At 47.1% G+C, this 18795-nt stretch overlaps 1 protein-coding gene across 1 annotated transcript in view; it reads right to left on the reverse strand.

The window, feature by feature from the left end:
• The window catches only part of LOC139229628 (zinc-binding protein A33-like), a 143984-nt gene extending 127771 nt beyond the window's left edge, over positions 1–16213 (reverse strand). The window contains exons 1-9 of the mRNA XM_070861140.1: positions 15803–16213; positions 15617–15712; positions 15100–15333; positions 13151–13173; positions 12936–13051; positions 6538–6564; positions 5694–5720; positions 5489–5515; positions 4832–4858 (exon numbers count right to left, since the gene is read on the reverse strand). Of these exons, the coding sequence (XP_070717241.1) occupies positions 4832–4858; positions 5489–5515; positions 5694–5720; positions 6538–6564; positions 12936–13051; positions 13151–13173; positions 15100–15333; positions 15617–15712; positions 15803–16213 (988 nt within the window). The remainder of the gene's footprint in view (positions 1–4831; positions 4859–5488; positions 5516–5693; positions 5721–6537; positions 6565–12935; positions 13052–13150; positions 13174–15099; positions 15334–15616; positions 15713–15802) is intronic.
• Between the last annotated feature and the right edge of the window lie 2582 nt (positions 16214–18795).

Raw genomic sequence — 18795 nt, forward strand, 5'->3', positions numbered from 1 at the left:
GTTCTAGTCTCCTCCGTCAGTGGAACCCTCTGCAACCACCTTGTCAAGCCCCCTCATAATCTTATACATTTCGATAAGATCACCTCTCATTCTTCTGAATTCCAATGAGTAGAGGCCCAACCTACTCAAACTTTCCTCATACATCAACCCCCTCATCCCCGGAATCAACAGAGTGAACCTTCTCTGAACTGCCTCCAAAGCAAGTATATCTTCTCGTAAATATGGAAACCACAACTGCGCACAGTATTCCAGGTGTGGCCTCACCAATACCTTGGTTAGCTGTAGCAAGATTTCTCTGCTTTTATGCTCCATCCCCTTTGCAATAAAGGCCAAGATTCCATTGGCCTATGATCACTTGCTGTACCTGCATACGAACCTTTTGTGTTTTATGCACAAGTACGCCCAGGTCCCGCTGTACTGCAGCACTTTGCAATTATTCTCCATTTAATAACAATTTGCTCTTTGATTTTTTTTCTGCCAAAGTGCATGACCTCACACTTTCCAACATGATACTCTATCTGCCAAATTTTTGCCCACTCACTTAGCCTGTCTATGTCCTTTTCAGAAGGTTTGTGTCCTCCTCACACATTGCTTTTCCTCCCATCGATGTATCGTCAGCAAACTTGGCTACGTTGCACTCAGTCCCTTCTTCCAAGTCATTAATATAGATTGTAAATAGTTGGGGTCCCAGCACTGATCCCTGCAGCATCCCACTAGTTGCTGATTGCCAACCCGAGAATGAACGATTCATCCCGACTCTCTGTTTTCTGTTAGTTAGCCAATCCTCTATCCATGCTAATATATTATCCCCAACCCCGTGAACTTTTATCTTGTGCAGTAACCTTTTATGTGGCACCTTGTCAAATGCCTTCTGGAAGTCCAAATACACAACATTCACTGGTTCCCCTTTGTCCAACCTGTTCGTTAGATCCTCAAAAAATTCCAGCAAATTTGTCAAACATGATTTCCCCTTCATAAATCCATGCTGACTCTGCCTGACTAAATTTTGTTTTTCCAAATGTCCTGCAACTGCTTCTTTAATAATGCACTCCAACATTTTCTCAACCACAGATGTTAGGTTAACTGGTCCATAGTTTCCTGCTTTTTGTCTGCCTCCTTTTTTAAAAAGGAACGTTACATTTGCAGTTTTCCAATTTGCTGGGACCTCCCCAGAATCCAGGGAATTTTGGTAAATTACAACCAATGCATCGACTATCTCTGCTGCTACTCCTCTTAAGACCCGAGGAAGAAAGCCATCATGTCCTTGGGATTTATCCGCCTTTAGTCCCATTATCTTACTGAGTACCACCTCCTTAGTGATTGTGATTGTGTTAAGTTCCTCCCCCTCTATAGCCCCTTGACTATCCACTGTTGGCATATTTTTAGTGTCCTCTACCGTAAGGAAAGATATAAAATATTTGTTCAAAGTTTCTGCCATCTCCATGTTTCCCATTACTAATTCCCCGGTCTCGTCCTCTCAGGGACGAACATTTACTTTAGTCACTCTTTTCCTTTTTATATACCAATACAAACTCTTGCTGTCTGTTTTTATATTTCATGCTACTTTCATAGTCTATCTTCCCTTTCTTAATCATTTTTTTCGTTATTCTTTGCTGGCTTTTAAATGCTTCCCAATCTTCTGTCCCCCCCACTAGTTTTGGCCACCTTGTACGTCTTTGTTTTTAATTGGATACCATCCTTTATTTCTTTACTTAGCTAAGGATGGCTATCTTTTCTTTTACACTCTTTCCTCCTCACTGTAATATATTTTTCTTGAGTGTTGTGAAATATCTCCTTAAATGTACGCCAGGGTTCATTAACCATCCTACATTTTAATCAATTTTCCCACTCCACTTTAGCCAACTCTGCCCTCATACCTTTATTTACAGTATAGAGGGAGCTTTATTCTATATCTAATCCATTCGAAAGTCATCGGCAAGTACGTACCAGACTTCCTAATACTGATGGGCTACAGTTAGATACAGAGTAAAGTTCCCTCAATGCTGTCCCATCAAACACTCCCAGGGCAGGTACAGGGGGTTAGATACAGAGTAAAGCTCCCTCTACACTGTCCCATCGAACACTCCCAGGGCAGGTACAGTACAGGTTAGATACAGAGTAAAGGTCTCTCTACACTGTCCCATCAAACACTCCCAGGGCAGGTACAGGGGGTTAGATACAGAGTAAAGCTCCCTCTACACTGTCCCATGAAACACTCCCAGGGCAGGTACAGCACGGGTTAGATAGATAGTAAAGCTCCCTCTAACTGTCCCATCAAACACTCCCAGGGCAGGTACTGCACGGGTTAGATACAGAGTAAAGCTCCCTCTAACTGTGCCATCAAACACTCCCAGGACAGGTACAGAGAGTGAGATACAGAGTAAAGCTCCCTCTACACCGTCCCATCAAACACTCCCAGGGCAAGTACAGCACGGGTTCGATACAGAGTAAAGCTTCCTCTACACTGTCCCTCAAACACTCCCAGGGCAGGTACAGCACGGGTTAGGTACAGAGTAAAGCTCCCCCTACACTGTCCCATCAAACAGTCCCAGGGCAGGTACAGCACAGGGTTAGATACAGAGTAAAGCTCCCTCGACACTGTCCCATCATACACTCCCAGGGCAGGTACAGTACGGGTTAGATACAGAGGAAAGCTCCCTCTACACTATCCCATCAAACACTCCCAGGGCAGGTATTTTCCCATTAACAGTGAACCAGGTAACCCAATAGCACCAGGAGCTAACCCAGGACAATCAGCCCAATTTTTAGTAATTCATGAACACACAATCCCTATTAAAAATCTAGTCGATCGTAAGCTGAAGCCCCAATCCCAACATGCGGAATTTTGTGAATTGTCTCTTACCAAACTCCTGGAGCAGTTTCTCACATTCTGGACAGAAAAGAGATGGGAGAGAAAATTGTAATACATGGTCCAAGGCAGTTTATTACAATTACATTAATTATAGCAGAAATTGAACTCAAAAGCTGAGCATCATAAGAATTAGGAGCAGGAGTCGGTCCAGTGGCCCCTGGAGCATCCTCCGCCATTCAATAAGATCATGGCTGATCTTCTACCTCTGCTCTACTTTCCCGCCCCATCCCCATATCCCTCGATTTCCCCAGAGTCCAAAGATCTGTCTATCTCAGCCTTGAATATATTGAGAGACTCAGCATCCACAGCCCATTGGGATAGAGAATTGCAACGATTCACAACCCTCCGAGTGAAGAAATTCCTCCTCATCTCGTCTTCAATGGCTGATCCCTTATCCTGAGACTGTGCCCCCTACTTCGAGAGTTGTTGTTACATCAGAGATGTTTTAATAAAATATGGTAAAAGTATCCTATTCCAAAGATAGGATTTTCTTTTAAGTAATTGTTATACTGAACGACCTCGTGTGGCATGGCATGTTACACTGTGCCACAATGCATAATGTATTATTCTGCTGCTCAGGTGAAGTTATATCCCTCCAAGGCCAGACCGTCAATTTGCAGTTAAGTAAACACTGGGTGAAGATCACAAGTTGGGGTTTAAGTGTGTCTTATACCGAGAACCATCAGCGAATTTCAGACTCCTGTGTCAAATGGCCTACAGTTTTTTTTGTAAGTGCGACTCTGTAAGCTTGCTGACTGACCCACACCGAGCCATGATCGATAAATAACTCCGGCTCCCTGTGCATCTCCCACTCCCTTCAGCCACGGAGGAGGAGGACAGGGATGGGGGAGGAGCGTGTTGGCATGGAGCAAACCCAACCCGCACGTCAAGTTTCCACCAGTGGTGTTTCACCGTTTCGATTATCACCACTGAGGGTTTTTACCAGAAACCTTTTCAATTCCAGCTCCGGGATCTGTCCCAGTCCGGGAGGAAAATTCTAAGCACAGCAGATTCTTGGGGACCCCTTCCGAGTATCAGCGTTCGATAAAACTGACCAGCTCACGTTGAAGAATTGTCCGCAATCATAGAATCATAGAAACTTATAGCAAGGAAGGAGGCCATTTCGGCCCATCGTGTCCATGTCGGCCGACCAAGAGCTATCCAGCCTAATCCCACTTTCCAACTCTTGGTCCATAGCACTGCAGGTTACTGCGCTTCAAGTGCACATCCAAGTACTTTTACATAAGAAACATAAGAAATAGGAGCAGGAGTAGGACATTTGACCCCTCGAGCCAGCTCCATCATTCAATAAGATCATGGCTGATCTGATCATGGACTCAGCTCCACTTTCCTGCCCACTCCCCATAACCCTTTATTTCCTTATCGCTCAAAAATCTGTCTATCTCCACCTTAAATATATTCAATGACCCAGTCTCCACAGCTCTCTGGGGCAGAGAATTCCACAGATTTACAACCCTCTGAGAGAAGAAATTCCTCCTCATCTCAGTTTTAAATGTGGTGAGGGTTTCTGCCTCTACCACCCTTTCAGGCAGTGAGTTTCAGAACCCCTCCACCCTCTGGGTGTAGCAATGTCCCCTCAATACCTCCTCCCAACTTCTTTAAATCTATGCCCCCTGGTTGTTGACCCCTCTGCCAAAGGAAACAGATCCTTCATATCCACCCTAACTAGGCCCCTCATAAATCTATCCAGCTCAGTAAGGCCTCAGCCTCCTCTGTTCCGAAGAACAGAAACCCAGCCTATCCAATCTGTGCTCATAGCTAAACTTCTCCAAATTCTACCCAATAGCAGGGCCACTTCATCCGTAGTAAGTGGAACCGTTATAACTGGTTTCTATGGCGATGGTTATGCTTATGGGGCATCGCCTTGTACGTTTGGCTATAAGCATGGTTGGTACAAGAAGTAGTGTTCACTGAACTCAGGGCGTGCTCACACCTCACCTGATTTCCCCGCTTCTTTAGCTTTCGCTGAAACAGACAAACAAATATAAAGTGTGAGACAGGGCTGTCAGCGGCCATACAGGCTCTAGTCCTACACGTTCCCTCCCCAGACTGATAGAGAAGGCCCAAGGTCTACACCCAGAGCCACCTGATGCCAAGGCCCGCACGGTGTGCAAGATCAGCCCCAGGGGAGTTCCGATAGGGTTGGGCAAGAGAGGGGGCTCGGACATTGCCTGCCACCAATGCAGCGATTGTGTTGCTGCACAATTGTCCCGACCCCCTTCCAGTGTCAGATCCCTATTCATGGGGATCTCTCAGGTCTTTGTCTTCATTACCCAGGGGATCTCCCTCTCTGTGTCCCCTTTACACAGGGTATCTCCCGCTCCCTATCCCCCTTACCCAGGGTATCTCCCTCTCCGTGTCCCCCTTACCCAGGTTATCTCCCTCTCCCTATCCCCTTTACCCAGGGTATCTCCCACTCTGTGTTCCCCTTACCCAGGGTATCTCCCTCTCCGTATCCCCTCTACCCAGGGTATCTCCCCTCTCTGTGTCCCCCTTACCCAGGGTGTCTCCCTCTCTGTGTCCCCCTGACCAATGGGTGATCTCCCAGTCACCCATGGGTGAATTCCCCCGTCACCCACTTGTCTATTTTCTTACCTATCTCCTTGCGTAGGTTTTCATACTCTGAAAGAAAGGAGAAAGCCGTCAGTTAAATGAGGCACGATTTCCATTTGATGCGCTTTGGGCTGTTGGCCGGATGTCCGACACCAGACCTGGCCCCTCTGACCCGCTGTGAGGTCCATGGAAATGCGGCAAGAATCATGGTACGGCGACCCACATTGTGAGCCATTCTGTCACTTACCTCGTTCCGCCTTCAATTTCTCTTGCCCTGCAAGTAGAAAATAAAATCCGTGTTAGAAATCGTGGCGAATGCTCTTGAAATAATTCGGCTGTAAATTGCGTAGTACCCCGTTCGGGGTGTTAACATTTGAAGGATCGCTAAATTTTTGGCGGGCGAGAACGATTTGCTGCTCCCGGGAACTTCAGGTCCAACACTCCCAGAGGGAAGTATATTTATGGGGCACAAGAGAGCATGGCGGTAACTGTTAGCGCTAGCTCAAAACCGCCAGGGAAATTTGCGGGCATCGGTGATCCCCTCAGTGCCCCGTTACCGGCCTCTGGAGGCACTAACAGGAGGCCAATTTCTCCCCCATTGTACTTATATAGCTCCTGACTCAGTGTCAGACTGCCTCGGTCACTGTTGTAATGTGGGAAACGCAGCACAACAAGCTCCCACTAAAAGCAGGCTGTAGTGACACCCACTCTCTGTATGGCTCAGAGAGGTGGACCATATAGAGTAGACACCTTAACTTGCTGGAGAAACACCACCAGCGCGGCCTCCGCAAGATCCTGTAAATCCCCTGGGAGGATAGACGCACCAACGTTAGCGTCCTCGCTCAGGCCAACAGCCCAAGCATTAAAGCACTGACCACAGCTCCGTTGGGCAGGCCACATTGTCCGCATGCCTGACACGAGACTATACAAACTATTGGGAGATCTACGGTGAGGCAATCAATGTGTTACATCTCTGGCCCCCAGTTACAGTCCATCAGCATTCTTCCCGCACACTTCATTACTGCATTTCAACCACCCCTGGGTGTCCAGTCACCATCAGATCGAGCTCCCCATTATTAATGGGCACTCACCAATTTCATTCCGTAGCATTTCATTTTCTGCAACAGACCAAAAAAAAAACATTTATCTTCAGCACAACTTTATATCTGCTACCGCGCACCGGGATTTCTCCAGAGCACAAATCACTCTCTCCCGCTGGCTCAGCCAGTGGTGGAAAGAGATAGGTACAGTACGGTAGCATAGTGGTTATGTTACTGGACTAATAATCCAGACTAATACAAGAACATAAAAAATAGGAGCAGGAGTAGGCCATTTGGCCCCTCGAGCCTGCTCTGCCATTCAATAAGATCAAGGCTGATCTGATCATTGGCTCGACTCCATTTCCCTGCCCACTGCCCATTACCCATTACTCCCTTATCGCTCAAAAATCTATCTATCTCTGCTTTAAATATATTCAATGACCCAGCGTCCACAGCTCACTGGGGCAGAGAATTCCACAGATTTACAACCCTCAGAGAACAAATTCCTCCTAATCTCAGTTTTAAATGGATGGCCCCTTATCTGAGATTTGTTGCTTGCTTAATGCCCACTTAACTCCCATTTAACTGCTGAAATTACGTATAATGCCCAGATATCGCCCATTTTGGCACAAAATGAAAACTGACGGGCTTTTTTTGGAGACTTATCGCCGAGTGTTATTTTCCCAATGAGCTTAACGGCGAGAAAAATATTACCGGCCACCCAGTTTTTTGGGGCGGATTCAGCAGAATGGGCGATTACAAGGCCCATATTATTGCCCAGCATTACTTTCCTCACGTCTTAACACCGAGATTCAATAATAACACCCGGCGACTGTTTTTGGTCGTTAAAAGCATATTTACCCAAACTAGTGGCCATGGAGATCATCCACCGTCAATTTCACCACCTCCCACACATATCGCCGGCTCAACAAACGCCCACAAAAAGTGGAACTAACCGGGACGGATGCTAGTGGCGTGGCTTGCATTTGTTAAATCCCACTCTTACATGAGGAGCTTATATCGGAAATATTTGCCTGAAAGAACGCTGATGTGAGTGACAACGCTGACACACTGCTGTGTGTGTGCAGCTCAGACATCAATGGTGCCCATCACCTTGGTGCCAGTTAAAGTTGACGTTGATTGATTTTCACTTGTATTTAACGCTTTCATGTTAAGGAACTACCAGCTATCTGAGACAATGCACAACAAGGTTATGTTCAATAACAAAAGTTTAATACCAACATTGGTCTGAAATCATAAGTATCACAGCCAATAACACCCAACCCCTGCCCACACCCCACTTTTTCCACCATTGACGTAAATCACATGTTCAACATGTCCACCAACACAGAATACAAAGGCAAAGCAGGAGCGTGGTGCCCAGATTGTACACACTGATGGAGATATAACGCAACCATCACCTGCGCACATGCACCTCACTTTCCTCCACCCCGGTGCACCCCCCCCTTCCCCTTCCCGTCCTGACTCCAAGCTGCCTGGCCGAGGGGGTCCTCAGGCGATGCTTCATTGTGGGGGGTGTGGGTGACAGCCGATGCATCACTTGGACCAATACGAGAGAGGACGGTCCCGAGGTGGGAACATGCTCCAAGCCAGAAATAAGATGTTGCTGCTGGTTCTCATGTGTGGTTGGCAATGGGGGTGTGGTACCTTGGGGCAGTGGCCGAGGAGGGGATGGAGTTGATGACAAAGGTGTACAGTTGTTGACAAGCTCCAGAAACAATGGCTAAATTCTCAACTAGCAGAGACCTGCGAAACATATGCCATCAAATTGGTATCTTTATTGCAGCAGTACTTTTTAAATATGGGATTTCTAGTTATTCATTCACCAAAGACTGTAACAGAATCTAAACTTCTCACTCTGGAAAACGCTGCATAAAGCTGTCCATGTGTAAAAACCAGCCTAGTAATATAAAAACAAATTTTGCCCCCCGCCCTGCCCACATGCACAAGTTCCTGACCACCTTCCCCTCACACCCCTACACAAACATCCTGACCTACTCCCCCTCCCCAACACGCCCCCCACACACTCACACAAACATCCTGACCTACTCGCCCCTCCCCCCCCCCCTCCACACACACACACACACACACACACACACAAACTTCCTGACCTACTCTCCCCCACCCACCATAGACGTTGCATTGTGTGTTGGTTACGGACTGTTAACAGGTTTATTGGGTTATGATGTGAATAGTAACTGTGTCGTGACTTCTGGATTCTGTCCAGTCTTTCCATATGGATCACGTTCTCTCTCTCAACGCCCCCCGCCCCCCGCCCCCCCACACACACACACACACACACACACGCACCTTTAAACCTGGATCACGTTCTTCCACCATCACCACTGTGCTCTCCGTACTCTTTACCACCCTCCCCGACCGTGCTCCTGACCTCCTCCCTCCCATTCTGTTTCCCACCCTCTTCCTCCAATCACCCCTCTCTGTCCCTTCGTACCCCTCTCCCCCTCCAAACCTCCCCCTCTATCTCGCTCCCCTTCTCTCCTGCCTGTTTCTCTTCCGCCTCTCTCCGATCGTTCTTCCCCCCGCCCCCCACTCTCCTGCCTCTCTCTCCCACTCTGTCTCTCCCTCCGATATCCGCCTCTATCTCTCTCTCTCTTTCCCCCTCACCCTCCCTCCATCGCCCCCTCTCACTATCCCGCCTCTCTCCCCCTCCCCCTTTGTCTCTCCCTCCGATCTCCCTCTCGTTCTCTCCCTCCACTTTCCCGCCTCTCTCTCCTCCTCTCCCTCAGTCTCTCCCTCCGATCTCCCTCACCCCCTCTCCCTCCATCTCTCTCCATCTGTCTCTCCACTGTCTCTCTCTTCAACGCCCTCTCTCCCCTCCTCTCTCTTACCCCCCCCCTTCTCTTCCCCCCCTCCCCTTTCTTCCCTCCCCTCCCCCTCTCTTCCCCCCGCTCCCCCTCTCTTCCCTCCCCTCCCCCACTCCCTCTCTTCCCCCCTCCCCCTCTCTTCCCCCCCTCCCCCTCTCTTCCCATCTCTTCCACCCCCTCCCCCTCTCTTTCCCCCCCCGCTCCCTCTCTCTTCCCCCCCCCACCCTCTCTCTCTCCCTCTCCTTCCGATCTCCCATCTCTCTCCCTCTCTCCTGATTTCTTGCCTGTCTCTCCCTCCGACCTGTCTCCCCGCTCTCCATGCAGTGTTCTCCACGGCCTTCTCCCACGGAGCAGAGGACAGCATAGCTCGCATTGTACGGCAGCTGCAACTATGTACCATTGTACGGCAGCTGCAACTGTGGGGCACTGAGCGTGTGTGACCGAACTTCGATGGTAGTGCACATGCGAAGATTTCAGGACAGACTATTATTATTTCTAATGTTTAACTCTAAGAAATTCCGGCTCCTCCATAACTGGATTTCCGACAATCTGTTGGATAATACTTTGGCAGTGGAGGGGTCAAGAGAGGTGGTGGAGAGGTCGAGTTGTGTGCCATCGGTTTACATCTGGAAACTGACACTGTTTCTGTGAATGAGGTTACCAAGTGGCAACACTTAAATCAGTGAGTTGGGTGGGCAGCAGTTTTGTGGGAATGGGGTCAATGGATCAGGAGGTGGATCCAGCAGAGAACACACTCTCAGGCAGGCAGGCTGGCTTCTGATTGTTTATTTTACATATTTTGCAAGTAAAGACAATAATTCAGCAAGAGAATAAAAATTAAAATACGAAACGTTGAGCCGAATATTGATGTTTTATGCAGTAGGAATATTGGTATAAAATATCAGGACAGACATTGATGTGAATTTAAAACTGGTGTGAATAACTCAAAGCAGATCAGAGAAAGTGGGTGAGAGTCCAGGTCGAAGTGAGTGATGCTGGGATCAGTGTTACTGTGTGAAGCTGCTTTCAAAGGTGGTGCGATGACTTTCTTGCCTGGTTCTAAACTGGGGTTTAAGCAGCTGTTTCCAAAGGCCACAAGGAAAGTAGTGTTGTGAATAAAATATTTCACAGGTAGGACAGAGTCCAGTATAAGGAATGCGACGGAAATAAACACACTGCAATTACATCTGAAGGAGAAACTTACATTTCTAATGTTCCTGACAAATGTCTCAAAGCACTTCCCACAATGTATTAGAAACATAGAAACATACAAAATAAGTGCAGGAATAGGCCATTCGGCCCTTCTAGCCTGCACCGCCATTCAATGAGTTCATGGCTGAACATGCAACTTCAGTACCCCATTCCTGCTTTCTCACCATACCCCTTGATCCCCCTAATAGTAAGGACTTCATCTAACTCCTTTTTGAATATATTTAGTGAATTGGCCTCAACAACTTTCTGTGGTAGAGAATTCCACAGGTTCACCACTCTCTGGGTGAAGAAGTTTCTCCTCATCTCGGTCCTAAATGGCTTACCCCTTATCCTTAGACTGTGACCCCTGGTTCTGGACTTCCCCAACATTGGGAACATTCTTCCTGCATCTAACCTGTCTAAACCCATCAGAATTTTAAACGTTTCTATGAGGTCCCCTCTCATTCTTCTGAACTCCAGTGAATACAAGCCCAGTTGATCCAGTCTTTCTTGATAGGTCAGTCCCGCCATCCCGGGAATCAGTCTGGTGAACCTTCGCTGCACTCCCTCAATAGCAAGAATGTCCTTCCTCAAGTTAGGAGACCAAAACTGTACACAATACTCCAGGTGTGGCCTCACCAAGGCCCTATACAACTGTAGCAACACCTCCCTGCCCCTGTACTCAAATCCCCTCGTTATGAAGGCCAACATGCCATTTGCTTTCTTAACCACATGCTGTACCTGCATGCCAACCTTCAATGACTGATGTACCATTACACCCAGGTCTCGTTGCACCTCCCCTTTTCCTAATCTGTCCCCATTCAGATAATAGTCTGTCTCTCTGTTTTTACCACCAAAGTGGATAACCTCACATTTATCCACATTATACTTCATCTGCCATGCATTTGCCAACTCACCTAACCTATCCAAGTCGCTCTGCAGCCTCACAGCATCCTCCTCGCAGCTCACACTGTCACCCAACTTAGTGTCATCCGCAAATTTAATCCCCTCGTCTAAATCATTAATGTACAATGTAAACAGCTGGGGCCCCAGCAGAGAACCTTGCGGTACCCCACTAGTCACCGCCTGCCATTCTGAAAAGTCCCCATTTACTCCTACTCTTTGCTTCCTGTCTGACAACCAGTTCTCAATCCATGTCAGCACACTACCCCCAATCCCATGTGCTTTAACTTTGCACATTAATCTACTTTTGAAGTGTGTTTTCTGCTGCGATATAGGGCAGGGTGTTCAAATTAGATCTCCCCTCTCCCCAGCCCTCACAATTCCACTCTCCAAGCCCAGGCAGCTCAGTCCTATTTGGATTTATCATTTTTTCCAACTTCTTATCAAACTCTCTCTTCAAACTGCTGATAACCTCAGCCAACTCTGCCTTCCTTACTTCCCATATGCTCCGCATAATGCAGTTGGGAGTGATTTACGTCTCACAATCGCCCGGATTTACACCGTAAACGGAGCAAGAATGAGACGAAAACCACCCGCAGTGCTTCCCACCTGGTTCCCACCAAGGCCCGCCGGGAAATTATGCCGCAGCCGTGAAATAGGAATCCAGCGCTCCCGCACTAAACATGGGGGAAGCCTCATTAGTTTATACAAACCGGATCCCACAATGTACATGTAACCCCAATGCAATCTTGGTCTTCCATTGGACGGTGCGTGAGCTGTGCAAGTCCCACCCACTGGAACAGTCTGTAGAATGGCCCAACCTGTGGTCCTTAAAGGGACCGATGGAAACCCCACAGGGAATGATGCAAGGAGTTAGTTCCGTCCGGTGTCCTGGGCAATATTTATCCATCAACCAACATCATAAAAACAGGTTATCTGGTCATTATCACGTTGTTGCTTGTGGGAGCTTGCTGTGCATAAACTGGTTGTGGCGTTTCCTACATTACAACAGTGACTACACATTAAAAACTCTTCATTGTCTGTAAAGAGCTTTGGGACGTCCTGAGGTCGTGAAAGGTCGGATATAAAAACATGTTCTTTCTATTTATTCTCCGTGTAACAGTTTCTCTGTGGCCGGGAGGTGCATGAATTGTCCTGCCCGCTGCTGGCTGCTCCTCGGCTTTGCCCCTCCGCCCCACAACCCCCACCATCCTACCTCCTCCCCCCGGATATATTTTCCCGCCATTCTCTGAGTTTGAGACTATCGCTACTTTGTTGTAGACTCTGTGACTGTGTTAAACCTCTGGATGTTTATCTTCTCTCTGCGGTTTAGGATTTTGAATACTTCAGTAAGATCACCCCAAGCCCTCCCTTATCCAGTGCAAAGACTCCTGACTTCCAGACTAGACACGGACATCTGTGATCATTTAATCCAGGGTCTGGGAGCCGGTTTAGGCCCTTCTCATCTGGATTTATAAATCATGAAAAGGAATATAGGAGATTTACCAGGGTTAATGGCGTCTATCATTTCTCTCCACGCTGTGTACTGTAAAGGGCCGTTGAACTTTCCGACAGACAGGGCGCCATCTGCTACTGACAGCACGGGATAGGCCTCACTGATCCTGTAAATATTACACAGTTAATGTTATAAGTTTACCATAAACACTTTTCTGAGTTATTTTAACAAACTGTGCAGAGATTCTGTAAAGAGCATGTCCTACCTCCTCTTCCGACAAGCTTCCTCCTGAAATAAATAAAACACAAACAGTGAGGAGGACAGTAAAAGACTTCAGGAGGTCACAGACAGGCTGGTGAAATGAGCAGACACAGGGCGGATACAATTGAATACAGAGAAGTGTGAAGTGAAGCATTTTGGAAGGAAGAATAAGGAGAGGCATTGTATCTAAATGGTACAATTTTAAATGGGGTGCAGGAACAGAGAGACCTGCAGTCGAACAGAAAATGCTGGAAATACTGAGCCAGTCTGGCAGTCTGTGGAGCGAGAAACAGATTAACGTTTCAGGTCGATGACCTTTTATCAGAACTGGAAAAAGTTAGAGATACTTCCAGAATTTTCTGTTTCTGCTTCAGATTTCCAGCATCCGCTGTATTGTGCTTTTGTATTAGAAAAACCTGGGGATCACATACATAAATCTGTAAGATAATTGGCAAAAAAGAGTGGTTGATTATTTAAACAATGACTTGATCTGGAATACATTGAATGACAGGGTGGAGGAAGTAGATTTAACAGTAATTTTCAAAAAGGAATACGGTATACACTGGAAAAAGAAAACATTGGGGAAAGAGCAGGGGGAGTGGGACTAATTGGATCACTCTTTCAAAGAGCCAGCAAAGGCACAATGGGCCTTTTGTGCTGTAGGATTCTATGATTATAAGCAGTTGAAAAATCTGAGTGGTGCGTCAGATACTGGAACACAACATCAGTGCCACTCACAGACACAGTGACTATTACACCCACCATACCAGACACACCCATGGAACTGTAACTGGATTGTAATGTGAGTTCCGAAGTTTTTAAATTCATTCCCGGGATGTGGGTATCACATTTATTGCCCATCAGAAGGTGGTCATGAGCCACCTTCTTGAAACGCTACAGTCCGTGTGGTGAAGGTAATCCCACAATGCCGTTGGAGAGGAAGTTCCAGGATTTTGACCCAGCGATGATGAAGGAATATATTTCTAAGTCAGGATGGTGTGTAACTTGGAGGTGGTGATTTTCCCATGTGTCTGCTGCCCTTGTGCTTCTAGATAGTTCAGGTCGCGAGTTTGGGAGGTGCTGTCAAAAATAGCCTCGGAGACTTGCTGCAGTGCACCTTGTAGATGGTACACACCGCAGCCACGGTGCGACGGTGATGGAGGGAGTGAATGTTTAAGGTGGTGAATGGGTGGCAATCAAGCGGCTTCTTTTTCTTGGATGGTGTTAAGCTTCTTGAGTGGTTTTGTAGCTGCAATCCTCCAGGCAAGTGGTGGAGAGTTTTCCATCACACTTCTGAGACTGACTTGTGCCTTGTAGATGGTGGGAAGGCTTTGGGGAGTCAAGAGGTGAGACACTTGCCCCAGAATATCCAGCCTTTGACCTGTTATTATAGCCACGGTATTTATGTTGCTATTCAGTTAAGTTTCTAGTCAATGGTGACCCCTCAGGATATTGATGGGGGATTCGGCAATGGTAATCCCATTGAATTTAAAGGGGATGTGGTTAGAATCTCTTTTGCTGGAGACATGCATTGTCTGGCACTTGTTTGGCGTGAATATGACTTGCCACTTATCAGCCCAAACCTGAATGTTGTCCAGGTCTTGCTACATGCGGACACGGACTGCTTTTTTAAGTAGGCAATCATCATGGACATCCCCACTTCTGAACTTATGATGGAGGAATATAACTTGAGCAACACTGGAATAATGACAAACTTAGTATCTAGATCATGGAAACTCATTCCTGGGATGTCTCGGGCATTCCCGGGATTCTGCAAACAGTGTGGGAGCCGGTTAGTTCAGTGACAACAACAGAACCGTCCCAGAATAGACAAAACAATCGGTTTAAATCAGCTTCCAAATGTTCAGCAAATGCTGCATTTATTTCAGTTCTCATCGGTTATTTTGTGACTGTGTGAAGTTTCACTGAACTGACCCGCAATATAATCCTCACCTTCAGAAATATCACTCCGTCTTTTTGCTCCATCTGTTTCTGCAACTTTGAGAGCTCCTCCTGAATAGAATTTAAATGCTCTTGAATTTCCCGAAGGTTTTTCTCCATTGTTTCTACAATCTTCCCCTCTTGTTCCCTGAGATCTCGGATTAAACACTGCTCTTTCTCAGTGACAATCTGGTGCATTTTAGTGAACTCGGATGTGATGTGGGTTTGCAGACTGCTCGACTGTTCCTACCAAATGAAATGTGAAACATAATTAATGTACCGCGATAGAGGGAACAAAACTAACCGAGATCCCAGAAAATCAACACAGGGAGACGGTCATGTATGTACTTTTGGCATCACTAGCCACTAGATGGCGTCACTGTTGGAGGCCATTGGGCTGCACGCACGAGTGTGTGCCATTTTGTATATTAGTCACTTTGGGCCTTAATAAAGCACAACCAAGGTTATACCTCTTGGAGTTAAACAATACTCAGTCTAACAGTTATTGCATACACAACAGAGACCTTACCCTAACTCCGGAAATCTGCTGTTTCTGTTTTAATTCCATTTCTAGAGCCGCCGATTTCTTCTCTGTGAGAGAATCTAAGGAAGATTTCAGCTGATCCTGGGATTGGGAGAGAAAATCACAGAATAAAAGTGTTCGACTATATTTTATCACATTTTCAATCAGCTGACCCAATCTGTTCCCCTTTACCTTGTAGATGCCAACAGCTTCTTTAATGGGCATGAAACGGTGCTCTCTGTGTTCCCGTGCATCTCTACAGACCAAACAGATCAGTTTCTTGTCAGTTTCACAAAACAGCTTCAGTTCTTCCTGATGTTCCTCACAGTGAAGTTTACTTTCCTTCTGTTTCGGATTCAGCTTAACTTCTCGAGCTTTCTCGGCCAGATTCGCTAAGGCCCGACTGGCTCTGAGGTTTATTTCTGGAAACTCCTCTCTACATTCCGGGCAGGAGTTTGTCTCCTTCTTGTCCCAACACTGTGTGATACAGGAGCGGCAGAAGTTGTGTCCACACTCCAGTAAAACCGGATCGGTGAAGAAATCCAGACAAATGGGACAAATTAATTCCTCTGTAAAACTCTGGTGTTGCTCTCTGGAAGCCATCGTTCAGTTTCAGCACTTCCTGATTCAAACTGCTGGTGTCGTGTTCCTGTGGGCGGTTCCAGGGGCCGTTCTCTCTCTGACATCACTCTTGTATCCCTGCACTGCTGTCCACATCTGGATGAAATAGTGTTGAATTTACGAAGAGAAAAAGCAGTCCATGACTTTTCAGGGTGCACCCATCACCAGTCTGAGAGTCAAATGGGTATTTTACTAAGGCTGGGAAAACGAAGAGGGAAAAAGGAGGAGGTGGGAGGAGAAATAATAAGAATACAAGAAATAGGAGCCATATGGCCGCTCGAGCCTTCTCCGTCATTCAATAAAATATGGCTGATGTCCTACATCAATTCCAATTTCTTGCTCTATCCTGATAAACCCTGATTCCCTTAGAGTCCAAAAATCTATCGCTCTCAGTCTTGAATATAATCATCGACTCAGCATCCATAGCCCTCTGGAGTAGAGAATCCTCTGAGTGAAGAAATTTCTCCTCATCTCAGTCTGAAATGACCAATCCCTTATCCTGAGCCTATGACCGCTATTTCTGGACTCTCCAGCCAGGAGAAACACCCTCTCAGCACCTACCCTGTCAAGCCGTCTAGTAATTTTATACATTTCAATGAGATCATCTCTCATTTTTCTAAAAACCAAAGAAGACTAGCCTATTCTACTCAATCTCTTCTCTTAGGACAGCTCTCTCTTCACAGGAATCAATCTAGTGAACCTTTGTTGCACCTGCGCTAAGGCAAGTATATCCTTCCTTCGGTAAGTGGACGAAAATTGTACACAGCACTCCATGTGTGGTCTCATCAACACCCTCCATAATTGCCCTTCAGGAGATGCAGAGTGTCCACAGCGCCTGGTCTTAACTCAAAGCCTCCATAATTATCCCCTGTGAAGAGACCAGGAAACATCAAGATTGCTTTGACAAGAACGACCAGGAGATCCAAACACTAATAAGCCACAAGCGCAAGGCATTCTAAAACTGGAAACAGCAATACAACTCAAGAGCATGAAAGCAGCTCGATAGATGTCTGAAGGCCGAGGTCCAACATAAATCTTGTGACATAAAGAACAGGCGGTGGGTGGAAAAAGTGCAGGAGATCCAGCAACTAGCAGACAACTACGATGTATGAGGATTCTTTAGCGCAGTGAAGGACCCAAGCAGCCAAGGTCCTACCCCGCTGAGGGCTAAGAACGCAGAGGTACTCATCAAGGACAGAGAGGCAGTCAGTGCCCACTGGAAGGAGCACTTCGAAGATCCCCTTAACCAAGACTGTCTTTGCCGTGAGTGTCCTCGACTCCATTGCACAGCATGTGTCCCAACTTCACCTCAGCACAAGCCCAGGCTGAAAAGACCATCCGACAACTGAAGAACAACAAGGCTTCAGGAGCAGATGGAATCCCCACCGAAGCACTAAAGCAAGGCAGAGAAGCACTATTGGCATGAATCCATGAACTAATTTCTCTTACCTGGAAGGAGGAGAGCATGTCAGGGGATCTCAGGGACTTTGTAATCATGAGCATCGTCAAGAAAGGTGACAAGTCCGATTGCGGTAATTACAGAGGAGTTTCCCTGCTGTCGGCCACAGGGAAAGTCATCGCAAGAATCCTCCTCAATCGCCTTCTCCCAGTGGCTGAAGAGCTCCTCCTAGAGTCGCAATGTGGATTCCGCCCACTAAGGGGCACAATGGACATGATCTTCACCATGCGTCAAATCCAAGAGAAATGCAGGGAGCAGCACCAACCTCTGTACATGGCCTTCTTTGACTTCACAAAGGCCTTTGACACTGTCAATCATGAGGAACTATGGACTGTCCTCCTCAAATTCGGCTCCACTCAAAAGTTTGTTATCATCCTCCGCTTGCTTCACAATGACATGCAAGCCGTGATCCTGACCAATGGATCCACCACAGACACAACACACGTGTGGGTCAAACATGGCTGTGTCATCGCACCAACGCTCTTCTCAATCTTCTTTGCTGCAGAGCACCATCTCACCCTCAATAAGCTCCCCGCTGCAGTGGAGCTAATCTACAGAACAAACGGGAATCTGTTCAACCTCCATCACCTCCAGTCCAGATCCAAGATCATTCCATCCTCTGTCATTGAATTACAGTATACAGATTACACTTGTGATTTGGAGGTTGAACTCCAAACCATCATCAACACCTTCACCGAAGCATACGAGAGCATGGGCCTTACACTAAACATCTGTAAGACAAAGGTTCCCTACCAGCCTGCCTCCGCCACACAGTGCTGCCCCCACCCCACACCCCCGATTATCAAGATCCACGATGAGGCCTTGGACAACGTGGCCCATTTTCCATACCTTTGGAGCCTACCATCAACAAGGGCAGACATCAATGATAAAGTACACACCGTCTTCAGTGTGCCAGTGCAGCCTTTGGTCACCTGAGGAAGAGAGTGTTTGAAGACCAGGACCTCAAACCCAGCACCATGCTCATAGTCGACAGAGCAGCCGTGATACCTGCTCTCCTGTATGCTTCAGAAACATGGACTATGTACAGCAGGCACCTTGAAGTATTGGAGAAGTACCACGAACCTCTACAAGATCCTGCAAATCC

This window comes from Pristiophorus japonicus, chromosome 19, assembly GCF_044704955.1.
Source record: "Pristiophorus japonicus isolate sPriJap1 chromosome 19, sPriJap1.hap1, whole genome shotgun sequence".
Lineage (NCBI taxonomy): Eukaryota > Metazoa > Chordata > Chondrichthyes > Pristiophoridae > Pristiophorus > Pristiophorus japonicus.